This window comes from Lonchura striata, chromosome 1 (assembly GCF_050655825.1).
Source record: "Lonchura striata isolate lonStrDom1 chromosome 1, ASM5065582v1, whole genome shotgun sequence".
In the NCBI taxonomy this organism is placed as follows: domain Eukaryota; kingdom Metazoa; phylum Chordata; class Aves; order Passeriformes; family Estrildidae; genus Lonchura; species Lonchura striata.
Window position 1 is genome coordinate 50,595,710 of NC_140703.1, and position 16,074 is coordinate 50,611,783.

Sequence of the window (16,074 nt, forward strand, 5' to 3'; positions counted from 1 at the left end):
TCCCTTTAATGAAGTAATTTAAATTTTAAATTATATGTGATTAATTCTTTCAGGTTTAAATCTTATATATCAATGCCCTAAATATATATTCTATTAATTTCTTTACTACTTATTGTAATTACTAAGAATTTATGTATAAGTTTTTGTCGTTTGCAAACATTTTCTGAAATCAGTATTATATTATACTTTATAATTAATACTTTGCTTGCAGTATTATATATTAAATGTAATAGGGTTTATGTGTGTTAATTTAGCTCAATTTCTTACTCTGTTTGACATTGATATGATTGTTCACAATTCAATATCAAGTGTGACTCAGGCAATTGTAGGTCCTTCTGACTTACTATTTCTTAATTACTACAATATTTTGGATTAAAAACTTTTGACTTTGAAATACAACTTAATACCATTACTTCTCAATTTCTTTTAATAATTAGAGTGCAATTTGTTAAAAGTTAATATAAAAAATAATTTACAGCTAACATTTTCCAAAATTTACTTTTCCTAGAGAGAAATATGCAATGATGTTTGATGAGCCAGTACTCCTGCAAGCTGGCTGGTGGTACGTAGCCTGGGCAAGAGTGTCAGGACCTAGCAGTGATTGTGGATCTCATGGACAGGCCTCTATTACCACAGATGACGGGTATATTCTTTTCTGTACATTTTATTGAAAAAGAAGAGCTCTAATAAGACTTGAATAATAACTAGGTTATTTCTCTTTCAGTGTTGTATTTCAGTTTAAAAGTTCCAAGAAATCGAATAATGGTACAGATGTGAACGCAGGGCAGATTCCACAGTTACTATACAGGTAATACTTTAACCTCTGGAGCAATTTACTGACATGTTTGGTTTTTTTAAATAGAAATATTAAATTCATTATCACTGTGTTTCATGAAAATATTATTGTATTAAGCAAAGGAAATTGTTATCTGAAAAATGTAGGGAAAACTTAGTGCTTTTGAGAAAAGTAATGAAATTATATCCACATTTCTTCCTTGCTACTTTTCTTGCAGTCATCCTGCATGAGTCATTTACATTTCATTTACATCCATAGAATCTCACAATTTCATATAACATGAGTAATATTTTTTGCTAGTTGGGGAGTGCTCTATTTGGTCACTTTCGGTTTAGGAACTGTATACTCTTGAACACATTATGTTAATGAAACAAAGCCAAAATCTACAGTGCTTTACAATAATTTACCATAAACTTCTCATTGCCTTGATAAATGTTATGTATTTTAATAATCAGGAACTCTTTCACTATGTTGATAGTATATTTTACAGATGTCCTCAGCTAGATACATGACATAATTTTTATATTTTGTGTGTGTATATAATTCCCCTGGCCTTCATGCTGATTCTGAAACTTAGACTATTTTGATACCAGTTCTCTTGCTGTCCTTTTCTAAGAATGTCCTTTTCAAGGTTCCTCCACAGAAGAGTTCTTCCATTAAGCTTTCTCTCCATAGATGCCCTGTCCTTCTAGGTGAAGGTTTCATTTTGATGTATATGAACTCCTGGCATGACATATTCATCATTTATGTGATTTCTGTAGAGAAATAGCTGTAGCTAAAAGGCAAACAAGCCTTGAAACGTCTGGAAGACCATGGAGTGGCACAAAAGGGAAAATACTGTACTGATAGATGCTGTCTGTATTTTTAACCTCCACATATATTTCCTTTCACAAAACCAGCATTCTTTTAAAGAATAGCATTTCTAGTCTTGATATCATCTAAGGAAATACGGTAGATACTTGTAGTAATTGCATATAATTAAATCTCAACCTCATTTTCAGTTGTCACAGTACTGCCAGTTTGACAGAATTCAAGATACTTACTTGGTTACTGGTCTAGAATGATTAGGGAACTAGAAAAAGTTATGTTGAAACTGGCCATTTTTTTGAGAATTAAAATTTTTTCGCTTTGGTTCTTCTTCCCACTTGAACAATAGAAACAGAAAAAATTACAAAAAGTTAAAAACCAAAACAAAACACTAAACTCAACCCAAAACTCTACTAAAAGTAAAAACTGGAGATTTCAAGTAAGTTCTAAAATTGTTCTTCCAGGTTGCCAACAAGTGATGGCAGTGCATCCAAAGGAAAACAGCAAACTAGTGAACCTGTACATATTTTGAAGAGATCTTTTGCCAGAACTGTCTCAGTGGTGAGTACTATCAAGAATCTTCTGTGTTTCCTGCAAGTTCATACATGATTAGGAAACTGAAAGATGTAGGTGGGAAAACAGTGGTGGTTTTCTGCTAGCTTTCTCAAGCAAAAGTTAGGTACACTGATAGAATATCTTATTTTTTTACTTTTTCTGAAGATTTCATTTTGATATTCAACACAAAATACTTTTATTTTGCTTTCTTCATGAAATTATTTACCACATACAATAATAATAGTAGAAACAAAAATTTTAATTACTCAGATTTTTTGTGAACTATCATGTGCTTCTGTGTAGCTGCCAAGTGTAACTTGTCTGTAAATGTCATATAGTGGCAGATCATAACTGTTTTAAGAACAAAGTGAAGACAGCCCTGATAATACTTTATGACAAGAATATATTATGTCAAAAGTCAGTGTTGCACTGTTCTGTAGATAGATCAAGTAGTTTACTGAAAAATCTCCATTACAGTGAATACATTTGTTCTTAAATAACTGAGAGGTTTTTACACATAATATTCTAATATAGCTTATAGATATATTTTATTATGGTATTACAGTGAAGTGTCCCTTGCATTCTCAGTGTAGGTTTTTTTATTCTTAAGCAAATTAGAATTTGTGTGTTGCATGATAGATGTATATAGACATAAATGTGTTTTCATAAGAAACATAGATATAGATGCTATTTGCCTTTTGTCTAATACTGATGCAGAACAGTAATTTCCTAGTTTATAACACTAATTCTGTCTTTACCCTATACCCTGAAATAGGAATGCTTTGAATCTTTACTGAGCATTCTTCACTGGAGTTGGACAACACTGGTGCTGGGAGTTGAAGAGCTTCGTGGGCTGAAGGGTTTCCAATACACTGCTACTCTTCTGGATTTAGAAAGGTTGCGTTTTGTGGGCACTTGCTGCCTGAGATTGCTGAGGGTCTACACCTGTGAAATATATCCAATATCAGGTATTTCAGTTCACTTGTTTTGTATTTATTAGCAAATGATCTACAGGATATTTATGGTTTGATCTAAGTATTCATGTAGGATATAATAGATTTGCTCACACAGATGATTTTTTAGAGCAATTAAAAGACTTGTCAGAAACAGGAAATTTTCAATTGTCTGATAACTAAGTATCCTAGTACCACATGTTTACACTGTAACCTGTGTATTTTAAAGTTAAAAGGTAAAAGTTTAAGTTAATTAAAGGTAATTTCCTGTTTGACTTGTTAGTTGAGCTGTTTTGGACTATTTGTATCTTCTTTTTTCCATTTCTCTACATTGTGCTTCCTGTGCCGGTGAGCAGTGTGCATTTGAAAGATTGTGTTTTTCATACCTGTACTTTAACAATGCTCATTAAAACACTGTATATATTATATATATGTAAATATATATTATAAATGATCAGAAAATTAGGAGTTTTTAATGCTGAGGTTTCTTTGATAGATTTTAACACCCTTTCGCTGTTTTACTTTTGGAATTAATGTCTCTGAATGTAGATTCAACAATGTTGCAAAATTCCCAATTTTTCTATTTGCATGTAAAATGTGCATTTGAGCGTGAAAGTATTTAATTATTGTATGTTTAATGCTTCTCTTTATGTAATCTTCTAGCTACAGCTAAGGCAGTTGTAGAAGAAACCAGCAAACTAGCAGACTGCATTGGAAAAACTAGGACCTTGCTGAGAAAAATTTTATCTGAAGGAGTTGACCATTGCATGGTGAAGCTGGACAATGATCCACAAGGATATCTTAGTCAGCCTCTCAGTCTGTTAGAAGCTGTTCTTCAGGAGTGCCATAATACATTTACAGCTTGCTTCCATTCATTCTATCCAACACCAGCTCTCCAGTGGGCATGTCTTTGTGACTTGCTGAACTGTTTGGACCAGGTACATTAAAATGGCACCAGTAACTATAATAGCTTAAATTGTCCTATTGCTCAAATAGAAGTCAAGTAATACTTAAAACTAATTTTTTGCATTTATCTTGATTTGAGACTTGAGTTCTGTTGTGTATTGTATTTTTTTTTAGTGATTGGCTATTGGATTTGTTTCTGGTTTTGTTTGGGTTGTTCTCTAAATGTAGTTCAATAAGAGCCTAGGAACTTAGTCTTCTTTAATTTTTAACATTCTCTGTGGAACAGTGAAGAAAATTTGTGGTGCTGGTAACTGTCAGCACCTGCTTTTTCAGTGTTGAGGCCATGCCTTTATATGTGCTTACTTTTGCTGCATATTGTCTAAGAGCATCCATGTAGTATTTTTTATCACTAATACTTGAGTAATTCCTCATTATTAAACACTACAGCAGTGCTCTGATTCAGCCAAATACATGAGAAGTAACTGGAAATACTATTCTATAATCAGCAACTTTCTTCATTTGCTTGTTGTGAATGAGCATCCCACATCTAAACAGTGTAGTTGGTTGTTTGTGGTAAGATGTAAACATTTAGCATATTCAACAAACATTTCATATACAATTTCATTTAACATATACAATTTCAAGGAAGAATATGTTCTTTAATGTACTCATCTAATTAAGTTGCTTAATTATAATTGTTAATTATAAGAAAAGCCTTGTCTTCAAAGGATACCATAATTTTAAAAATAATATTAGACAGGTTTATTTTAAAATATGCCAACCAAGAAAGTCTAATTAATCCAGTTTTGAGGATTTGAATTCAAGCTTATGAGGGAAGGTAATGTAAAATTCATAGAAAAGCTTTCCAACTTTATCGTAATTAATAAAAATAATTTAGAGAAAGTTCCTTTCAAAAGTAGTTTCTCTGTTAATTTTTTTTTATGTCTTTAGGATATCCAGGAGGCAAACTTCAAGACGTCCAGCAGTCGGCTCCTTGCAGCTGTCATGTCTGCTCTGTGCCACACTTCAGTGAAGCTGACCTCCATCTTTCCCATTGCTTACGACGGGGAGGCCTTGCTGCGCTCCATGGTTAAACAAGTCAGCACTGAGAACGACTCTGCTCTGGCCCATCGCTTTCCTCTTCTGGTTGCACACATGGAAAAGCTTAGTCAGGTTAGGATGTTTTCTAAAAGTTTAATGATTTCTTTTACTTTGCAACAAAAAGCTTTTACATACCTGCAGGTTTTTGCTTGATAAAGATGTACATGAATTTAACTAAGTGCTTTCCTTTTAAAAGGCTTAGTTCAGAAATTTATTATTTTGTACAATTTTCAACTTTTTGTCTGGAATAGTCCAACTATTTCTTTTTTGGAGAATGTCTAAGCAGCGTGGTTCTTATCTTGGAGTATTAAATTGGAAGAAATATCCTTTGGAGTAGTATTCTGTTGTAGTGTTTTCTGCAGCAGTTTTTCAGTTTTTTCATATGATCACAAGGAGGAACATGTAGATTGATTTGGTGTTTTGAGGAAGAGTCAACACAACTTTAGTAATAAAATAATAATAAAAAGTTATGTCCCAAACTAGAGTTTTTAAGAGGTCAGTAAAGGAATCCTAGTTCATACTGTTCTAGCAAAGGTTATTAAACAATTTTTTAATCAACGGCTCTTTAATGCTGTATTGTTGTAGTTCTGATGTTTTAGAATTGATTTACAGAAATGAGAAATAAGATAAAATATAAATAATAAATAAAGATAATAAAATAAAAGATAATCAGGGAAATGGGTCTACTAAACAGTATTCTTCAATTTGGATGACAACAGGGGTATGAAATTATTAATTATGCAAGAAAGCTAAATAAAGGATAGTTGTAGGATCTATCATTACCAGAAATTTAGAGCAAAAGATAAGGTCAGAAGTTTTCTACTCTTCATAAAATACATAGTTAATCTGGGGGACATACACCTGTAGGCCTTTATTGTGCTAAAAGCTTTCATGGGCTTGGAAAGCATCTCTACAAATTAATGAAGGAAAAGCCACCAGGCACTACTAAATGCAAATATAATATTTGTGTCTTGGATACAGCAGCCTCCTAACTGTAAAAGATGGAAAAGTGTTCTTTACAGGTTTGCTTTGCCTGATTGTCTTCCATATTTGTTCATTACTTGGTTTGTTTTTGGCATACAAAAAACTGAGAAAGATAAACCTTGGATTTTCATCAGTTGAGCTGATTTTGTTTTTCTTGTCGAAAGCAGTGGATGTCACTACGAGGCAGAAGACACAATAAATGCCCAATCTTAGATTTGTTTCATAGTCTTCATTTAGCAAAGAAAAACTGTGTTTATAATCATCCCACCACTGGTTTTGTCTTACCTCTTTGCATAGAAGATTCTTTCTACTAATGCCGAAACAATAAAGCTTCCAAGTTTCTGTTTTAGACACTGCAGAAGAAAATCATATTAACAGTTTTGAAGGTAGCTATATATCCACTGTGTTTTATTGTAAGCTTTTAAAGCCCATAGGTTTTATGGCTGTATAGGATATTAAGAAGAGACCTCTCCTGGGGAGGACATTGTATCTGGTACCTTTCCAATGCAATAAAAGACTTGTCACCACCTCATACAGGAAATTAAGGACATCAATCAATTCTTTTGACAGAGGAATACATACTATGAGAGCTTTGAGAATTTTAATTTTTTTCCACCTTCTAGAACCTTTCATATCTTCATGAAGTCACAGATATATTATAGGTATTAGGTAATTGAAATGTGAAAGTTTGGGTTTTTTGTTGGTTTTTTTTTAAATAACCATGTCATTTGTCATTGTTTCTGTTCACACTGCAGAGTGAAGAAAATGTTTCAGGGATGACAAGCTTTCGGGAAGTGCTGGAAAAGATGCTGGTCATTGTTGTTTTGCCAGTACGGAACAGCCTTAGAAGAGAAAATGAACTTTTCTCTTCACATCTAGTTTCTAATACCTGTGGGCTGCTTGCTAGTATTGTGAGTGAACTTACAGCATCAGCACTAGGATCTGAGGTAAAGCTCCTATAAAATAATTTTTAGAAGTCTTTCAGGACAAACATACTATGAATGTGATACAGGCTGGGATGGGTATTTTGTAGGTGTGCAAATCTTAGAGATTCTAGGATTCTCTGTTTTGAGTAGTGCAGATGTTTTGCATACATTTAAAAGCATATATTCACTGTATTAGAGAAGTACTGTTATAATTAGCGACTTCATTAGTGCTAAAGAATACTGCAGATTGTTTAAAAAATGGCAATTTTTTGAGTACTTTGCTTTTTGCCTGCATATTTGTGTACATACACAATCCTTTCAGGAGGCTATAACTTCATTAAGTGACAGAAAAGTATTTGACTTTGTTAAAGGTGTGTCACTGTCTCTGTGCTATCAATAAGCTTTTCTCACAGATAGAATCAAGCTTTTGATAACATCTTGATTCAAGGTGTTTTTACCATTATGTAACATCTGTTTTTGCCCTCTTTTGATCTTGACTGTACCTAAGGCAGAAATACCTCACCTTTATTTACCTAAGGCAGAAATACTTCACCTTTCTTTTAGTACAGCTAATCTGTGTTTTTTGCTAATTTATGCTATAAAATATATATTTAAATACTTTAAAAAACCTAGTTGGATTCCTGATTATTCCTAGTTAATTTCTAATTATGAGAAATACTCTTTTTTCTTTTTAGTCAACATTAACTAGAAGGCTAATTAATGGCATCTTCTATGGCTTATGAGTTGAATTTTAAAATTTACCCAGTTAAAAAATCTGTTGATTTAATTCACTAAATTTTGCTTTATTAAAGTTGTCTAACATTTAGCAGTGAATAGTTTCTGACAACTGTATTTAACTTCCTACAGGTTGATGGATTAAATTCTCTCCATTCTGTCAAATCCACTCCAAACCGATTCACTAAAACAAGCCAGGGAAGAAGCTGGAATACTGGAAATGGATCCCCTGATGCAATATGTTTCTCTGTTGACAAACCTGGCGTAGTTGTAGTAGGATTTTCTGTTTATGGTGGAGGAGGAATTCATGAGTATGAGTTGGAGGTATTAGTTGATGATGTAAGTACAGCATTTGGGAAAACAATTTGAACAAAAATAACCTCAGAAGTTTTTTAAGAGTATGTTTTATAACGTCATATATTCATATTCAGTCTAGGCTACCAGTAAAGCAGTGCACTGGTAATAGGGCTTTTGCTTGTAGTGAAGATTTTTGTATTACCACAAGCTTCATACCATATCTAGTAGGGTCCATATCTTGGTTATTGTCTTCAACTCTTCCTTTATTCCAAGTAATATTTCAAGTACTGGAGGCTTTTCACTTTTTGGAGATCAATGTAAATTAGTACCAGTTACCTCTCTGTAAACCATGAATGAAAATAAGAAATTATTTTATAACCAAATATTGAAGAAAAGGGTAATGACCTAGCAGCATGATCAGACTGTACCTACAGATGTTTCATGTGCTGTTGATGTATTATCTTAGAAGCAGCATAAAACTGTGCTGTGGGTTCTTGTAATGAAGCAAAACTACTGTTCTTTTCACACAGTTGTTCACTATAACTAATTCTGATCTTTTCCAAAGACAAGCATAAATTACTATGGGAAATTAACCTTTGCTCAGTAATTTCCTCTTTAGGAAAGGCTTTACTGTTGACTCTGTACATGTTTTTCATCTTTTTGTTTGTAATGCCATGTGTAAAAATTTATGCAATGAAACGTAAGTTGCACAATTGCATGTGTCATGTTTACATTATAAATGTATTAAAATAACTTCGTTTCTTTGAATCAGAGTGATCATACTGGAGATGCAACTCATTCTCATAGATGGACATCTTTAGAATTGGTTAAAGGAACTTATACCACAGATGATTCTCCTAGTGACATAGCTGAAATCAGACTTGACAAAGTTGTGCCACTGAAGGTAAAAAAAATAAAAGCACATCTGTAGGTTTCATGCAACTTCTTTAGATAAGAAAATGGAAATGGTCAGTGTAAATTGTTTGGGTTTTTGGATGCACACTCACAAGTTGATCTTGACTTCATGAGGTCTTGACTTCAGCCTATAAATTAAAAGCTGTTAGAGAAATTAGATCCCAGTTTTTATAAGCACATATGATTATAGTTGCCTAGTAATTTTAGAGTATTTTTGAAAATGCAACCTTTTTTGTGCAACTTGATAGTTAATTTCCTTGGATACCTGCTGGCTCTAAAGTAGTAATTTAAGTTGTGGTCCATAGTTTGGGAGCATAGAACAGCTCTGATTTTTGTTAAATGCTGGATCTTTTCTGTTTAATTTCATTTGTAGAGTGCTTTGAGGGACTTTTCAAACTCTCCAATATTAATGTAAAATAATAACTTTCCTATAGCATGACACCATTACATACTTGTTTTGTACTGCAACCGATTTTTGTTCTCCTTTCTAAGGAAAATGTGAAATACGCAGTTCGTTTGAGGAATTATGGAAGCCGGACTGCCAATGGCGATGGTGGGATGACCACGGTTCAGTGTCCAGATGGGGTAACATTTACGTTCAGTACGTGTAGTCTGAGCAGTAATGGCACCAACCAAACACGAGGACAAATCCCACAGATTCTTTATTACAGGTTTGTGTGTTGTGATGATTCATTTCTAAGAAAAGGGAACAAAACCATCACAGCGCTACTATACCATGTCTTTTTTTTTAAGAAGTGATAGAAATAAATGCATCCAGAGTGTGTTTGTGATGCCTCTTCCAGTCTTGTTTTATGTTCTCTATTTTTTTCTGATTTGACAAATAATGTGATGGTTGACCTGCTTACAAGGTACATTGTTTACTACCTTAAAGCTCTAAATACGAGTAACTCATAAGATGCACTATTTCAATTTCTGTTTTTTAATATACCAATTCATTCAGTTCTTCAGTTTCCAGAAATAATTGCATGAGGTATTGAAGAAAGGTCTGTTTATATAGGAACTGTCTCCTCTCTTACCTAGAGGTGAAAGGTATAAAAAGAGAAATTGCAATTGCCTGAAGAAAGTGCTGAAACATCTGACTGTCCTGCAGGGGAGCTTTCCTTCAGCCTTTCAGGATGACAGTGGGAATTCACTTGTGGTAATGCTTTTGCAGAGAAAAGCTTACCCTTATTTGTATAAAGACATGATTTTCAAACTGGCAGTACAAGGCTGATCAACAGAAGATGGAAGGAATAAAAGGATCAGTGAATAGTAATTTACTTTTATCTTTAATTGTCTGAGAAGTGAGTATATAATAAAAGATATAGAAGACATGAAACTGATTTATTTTAGACTAACAAGCACATGAACATGTTGCTCTTAAGAAGGTAAACTATGAAGAAATAAAGTGGCCAGCAAAATTATAATCATAGTATATATGAAGATATATGATGGCTCTAAACTGCCTTAGAACATGTGCTCCAAGATCCAGCATACCAGTAAAAACAGTAATTGCTTATTAAAGAATGGAATTGCAGTGGTGCAGGTCTTTAATGATACATGATACTTTAATTGATTTAGTCTTCTGGAATCTTGGCTTTTCTTATGAAGGATCATAATTGGAAAGTATCATTATGTAAGAAGGAAAAGACATGGTAAACAAATATTCTCACTCATAGGTGATCTGCTTTTATAAGGGTAAAAGAGACAATGAAAGAGAAATAACAATTTCTTTGTTTTCAAAAAAGCAAAGGACATAATTTCAGTAATGGAAACTTCAAGGCACTCTAACAATGATAAATTAACATATGAAAAAGCCCCACACCAAAGTCCTGTCTTCAGATCAGGTTTTTTAGTTTCAACTGATAAAATTCAAAGAAGCCTTCGGAAGACTAGTGGTACAAGGTTGAAACTGTTACAGAATAAATTATGTTGAAAACAATTGCGACTACAGCCCAGCAGTTGCAATGTCTTTGTAGTTTGCATGGAGAAGATAAATTTCTCTATTGCATGATTATGGTTATAGACTTATTTTGAGGACTCACTGATACGTAATGATTTGAAGTTTTGTCTACAGCAAAGAAACAAATATTCAGTCACCTATTATAGAGCAGCTTGTAAAAGTCACACTTCATTTTGTTTGAAGGATGCTCAGATATCAATAGAAATGTTTCTTAGGCATATGCAAAGAAAGGCCACATACAGAAGTTAACACACCTTTGGTAAGGGCAAAAAAGTTTTGGAGGGATTTGTTGGAAAAGTACTCAGTTGAATTGCACCTACCATCAGTAGCTAAAAATTTCAAATGAAAAAGGCTTGAGCCTGACAGCAAAGCTACAATTCTAGGACACTTTGAAAAAACAATCTTTTTGTAAGAATGATTGATTCACATGACAGAGGAGGAGAGCTATCCTTGTTCACTGAACTGCTCAAAGTAAAATTTCTGAATTCTCTGAGGTGCTAGTCCTGAAATAAGATAATGGACACACATAAGATATACAAAAGACAACAGATAGATTTTGTTTTACATGTTGACTAAGTGATTTTATTTTTCTATTGCAAGGCTTAATCACTATCATATTGAAGGCTTGAATTATTTGCAATTGTCATTTGATAGCTTTGAAAAAGCAAATTGAACCATAATGAAATAGTTTAATGCATAATGTTGTTTAGGAGAGCCTAATTTGACATAGAGAGTGGATTTAAAAGAAAGAACTGTTTGTTAAGTGTAAGCCCAAGACTGTAATTCAAAGCCATAATTAATCATTAAGAAGGGAGAATCTTTGTCTCTCATGAAAATGCAGAAATATCCAGTACCAAAGTTTTACTTGTTTCTGTGAAGCATTTACCATTGTTATCAAATAACAATGCTCTGTTTTTACCGAGAGAGAACTGGCTTTGGAAGAGCATAGAAATTAATTCTGTGGTTTAAAAGGCATCTAGAGAAAAGAAATATTGCAGCAAAATGCTTTTATACTTTTTGCCAAAGTTCTTGCAAAGGGCTAACAGTGAGACATTTTCTCCAAAATATCCTCCATAGTTTTTCTGTGGTTATTTATTGCTTTATCAAAAATTGTTTTGCTTATTCTACACCAAAAATTAGTAATTTTTTAAAATGTAATTTTGTATTTGTGAACTTACTTCAACTTAATCCACTATCCAGGAGTGAGTATGATGGTGATCTGCAGTCACAGCTGTTGAACAAAGCTAATGAAGAGGACAAAAACTGTAGCAGGGCTCTTTCTGTCGTGAGTGCAGTTGTACGAGCAGCCAAAGACTTGTTGCACAGAGCTCTTGCTGTAGATGGTAAGGTTTGAGAAAATTTACTTTAGTTTTCAAAACTTTTTACTTTGCTAGCAAGCCATAATAGTAGAATATGAGCTGAATACAAGAGCTGGGATGTTTCTTTTTTGCTTTCCAAAGAATATTTTTCTAACCTTTCATTGCTGTAGGTATCAAACTATGAGTAACTTTTATGTCATTGAGTTATGCTTGTGATAGCATAGTCAGATACTTTGTATAAATTTGCTCATCAATTTAGCAAGTGTCATATTAAAGCTGGTAAGATTCTTTATTTCCTAAAGATGTTTTATGACAAGTTAGTTGCAGATTTTCTCAGTGTTTAGCACAGAGGTTGTAATCAGTAGGACTGGTTATGTAATTAATATATAAGCACTTAAACTTCCCTTTTTTGAGAAATGTAGGTATCAGCCATCATAGCCAAAATATCCAGTATATTACATAGTGCTATAAAACTCATTTTGAAGGGCTGGGAGAACTGTTGTGCTAACTTTATATTGAACATATTCATATAAATGTGAACACAGCTTCACAAAATGGCAAAGAATGCAATAAAATAATGCTCTATGAGAAGGACATTTTTCAACAGAGGACTATACATAACACTATATTTATCTTGGGTGGACTTGGCTGACTTAGAATTCAATAGTGCCTAAATAATGAAAACAATTTGAAGTAAACATAATCTAGGAAATAGACGTTTAACCCACAAGGGGCAAACCAAAAAAATAAGATGGGGTTTGAACCATAGCATGTTTATTAATAATACCTCTGTTCTTATTATCTTTATTTAGCTGAAGACATTCCAGAATTACTCAGCTCTTCCAGTCTGTTTTCAATGCTGCTTCCCCTCATCATAGCCTACATAGGACCAGTAGCAGCAGCTATTCCCAAGGTATGCTCCTCAAGAGAAATTACTTAAGAAATGTGTGAATACTATGCAAGGAAAAGGTTTGCTGTGAAAATTTCAACATCTTGATTTCTTACTATTTTGTAAATTAGCGGTTTATATTGATAACATGTGCCATGAATCTTCCATGAGTCAAGAATTTAAAAAACAGTTACTGACCTTTTCTTTAACTTCAATTGCAAACGTGGTAAAAAAAAATACCTCAAGGAAGCAGAGAAATATGACAGGCTTTAGTAGTAAGAAAAGACAAAGAATGAAAAGATTGTCATTTACAGCTCATTGATGAACATTGGTGGGATGAAATTATTTGTTTGTTACGTTAATTTTATTTTGACAGTAATGAGCATTGCTCATTAAATTAAGATATTTTCTGTCAAATTTAGAGTTTGAAAGGTATCAGCTATAAATAAAAGAACATTTCTTTCCAGTGCCATGGCATTTCTTGCATGTGCCTGGTCTGGGACACTCTTGAGATCTGTTACTAGATCTACAAATGTTGATAATCCTTAGCTAGTAGGCACTACTGCCTTTTATTGCCTTTTCATGAGCTCTGTCATATTTTCTGATTTTTTTTTTTAAAGGGGGAGGAAATAGAATGGTCCATTTAAGATCTAGCAGCATGTCATGACTGTGAGATTTTAGTTACTTTGTTTCTTCATGGAACTGGGATTTGAAAAAAACCAAGTGTTTTGCTGTAGAAGTGTTCATCTGCTTAGAAAATGTAGTGAAGATTACAGGGAACAGTGCAATACTTAAGGTTTCACACATTAAAATATGTTGAATATTTGAAAAATCCCCCAATATTAATATGGTTATAAAGTATAACTGAATTTTGGCTTTAGTATGGTACTTACATTCTGTGAACTTTTGCTTACTGTTTGTTAATGTTCAAGGTTTCAGTAGAAGCTATTTTACGGAAAGGATGTCACAGTTATATACAGAGTCCTGTTTCAGCTTTGGTAGTCTCGAGGAGGACATTAATGTTCTGGTGTGTTTCTGTCAGGATTGTGTAGATGCAGAATTGCAGAATGACTGAATGAATTGTTATTAGTGATATTCTGAGAATGTTCAAACAACCACTGAAGAGAAATTGAAGTATTAGAGTATTGTTTTCACCATGTTATAATACTTTTTAATAACACATGTGTTGTTATGTTACAGGTTGCTGTTGAGGTCTTTGGCCTGGTACAACAGCTGCTTCCTTCTGTGGCAGTTCTGAATCAGAAATATGCCCCTCCAGCTTTTAACCCAAATCAGTCTACAGACAGCACCACTGGAAACCAGCCAGAGCAAGGGCTTTCAGCTTGTACTACCTCCAATCATTATGCTGTTGTAGAAAGTGAGCATCCCTATAAACCTGCCTCTGTTACACACTATAAGGTGAGCACCATTTCTAAGTGCACATGCTGCTTCTTAAAAGCTCTGCACATGAGTTTTCTTGAGTCAGCATTTGCTATCTGAAAAATTGTTGCTGTGGATGGTAATTAATATTGTCTAATATAGAAGACAGTTCCTTATATTATTGCTATACTGCTTTCTGGACAAAATTCTACATCAAGTATAGTAGAAAATAGTGAAGTTTTAGCTTCCTAGTTCAGGTACCTGCTCTAAGTCCCTAAATTTAGGTTTTTCTGCTGTTATACAGACTTTCTTTGCTCTAACTGTAGAGGTTGTAGAAGTTCAAAGCCTTTATTATAGAGCATATAATCACATATCGGACTTTCTTACCTAATGCTAAAACAATGTTTTGTAAGAATACATAAAATCCGTTGTAGTCAAATTAATATTCAGAAGTTGCAAACATATAATCAAGAGTCTGAACAGGACATAAATTATTATTCTACTATTCCAGTGCTTGTCCTGTGTGACAGCAGGACATCCACTGCAGAAAAGGTAGTTACCATGTGATCGTGCTGATGCAATAATGCTTACTTCTGTAAGTTTATGGAGCATGTCTAAAGCCTTGGGTTTAGTAGTTACTGCATTTGAATTTCTGTAGCTATATGCTACAGAACTGTTGTACTGTAGGCCACATTCACAAGTGGGATTCAGCTGCTCTGTACTTTTCTAGGATTGCAAAAAACAGGTATTCATATGTTTGCTGAAGTTTGAATTTGAAAAAGGTATCTTGAGAGTTCAATGTTTGTAGTAGTCTGTGGTTGTTTTGTTTAATGAACCTGTACAGAATTCTTTAAAAACAATCACAAGTGGTGCCAGTGCAAATATGTAAACAGAGTATTAAGTTATAACATAGGATTATAATTGAGTAAATTGCAAAACATTTCAGGTGTACATAAATTTCAAGGAATAAAGTAAGTTAATGTTAATTAAAAGAATGCCAAAACAATTGTGCAGAATTACATAATTAAATCACTTCTTAGACTAAATTAGAGTTAAGGCCAAACAGAAATGAAGAAGTAAATATGAAGAAAAACTCCGAGAACCGAAAAAGCTTGGAAATAATTAACCTACTGCTTTGTTGTAGGTGACTTTTCCTGAATGTGTCAGGTGGATAACAATAGAGTTTGACACTCAGTGTGGTACTGCTCAGTCAGAGGATGTTCTTCGTTTACTAATTCCTGTCAGAATTGCACAGAGTCTGGGATTTGGACCAAAGCATACCTCTGTTCATGAGAACCTTAATTCATGGATTGAACTGAAAAAGTTCTCTGGATCTTCAGGATGGCCTACCATGGTGTTAGTATTGCCAGGTAATACATAGAAACTGATGTAATTACTAGTAATGTGAGTTACTACAGTAATTAAAGGAAGTTTGATTTTTCTGCAGAATTATCTTGGCAAACAAAGTTAAAGAAGGGTCTTTATCTAATCTGGCAAGTTAATTATGTCTGTAGTAGGTTTCTTGCTTGAAATATTGATCTGCTTGTT

At 33.5% G+C, this 16,074-nt stretch overlaps 1 protein-coding gene across 27 annotated transcripts in view; it reads left to right on the forward strand.

Annotated features, from left to right (window-relative positions):
- The window catches only part of MYCBP2 (MYC binding protein 2), a 173,871-nt gene that overhangs the window by 85,139 nt on the left and 72,658 nt on the right, over positions 1-16,074 (forward strand). For all 27 annotated transcript variants that reach the window (XM_085593528.1, XM_085593539.1, XM_021548051.4 and 24 more), the window contains 14 exons: positions 509-643; positions 725-808; positions 2,068-2,164; positions 2,934-3,126; positions 3,775-4,049; positions 4,969-5,190; positions 6,858-7,049; positions 7,896-8,102; positions 8,833-8,964; positions 9,468-9,646; positions 12,139-12,281; positions 13,070-13,170; positions 14,347-14,565; positions 15,671-15,896. In XM_085593528.1, coding sequence (XP_085449654.1) covers positions 509-643; positions 725-808; positions 2,068-2,164; positions 2,934-3,126; positions 3,775-4,049; positions 4,969-5,190; positions 6,858-7,049; positions 7,896-8,102; positions 8,833-8,964; positions 9,468-9,646; positions 12,139-12,281; positions 13,070-13,170; positions 14,347-14,565; positions 15,671-15,896 — 2,405 coding nt within the window. The remainder of the gene's footprint in view (positions 1-508; positions 644-724; positions 809-2,067; positions 2,165-2,933; positions 3,127-3,774; positions 4,050-4,968; positions 5,191-6,857; positions 7,050-7,895; positions 8,103-8,832; positions 8,965-9,467; positions 9,647-12,138; positions 12,282-13,069; positions 13,171-14,346; positions 14,566-15,670; positions 15,897-16,074) is intronic.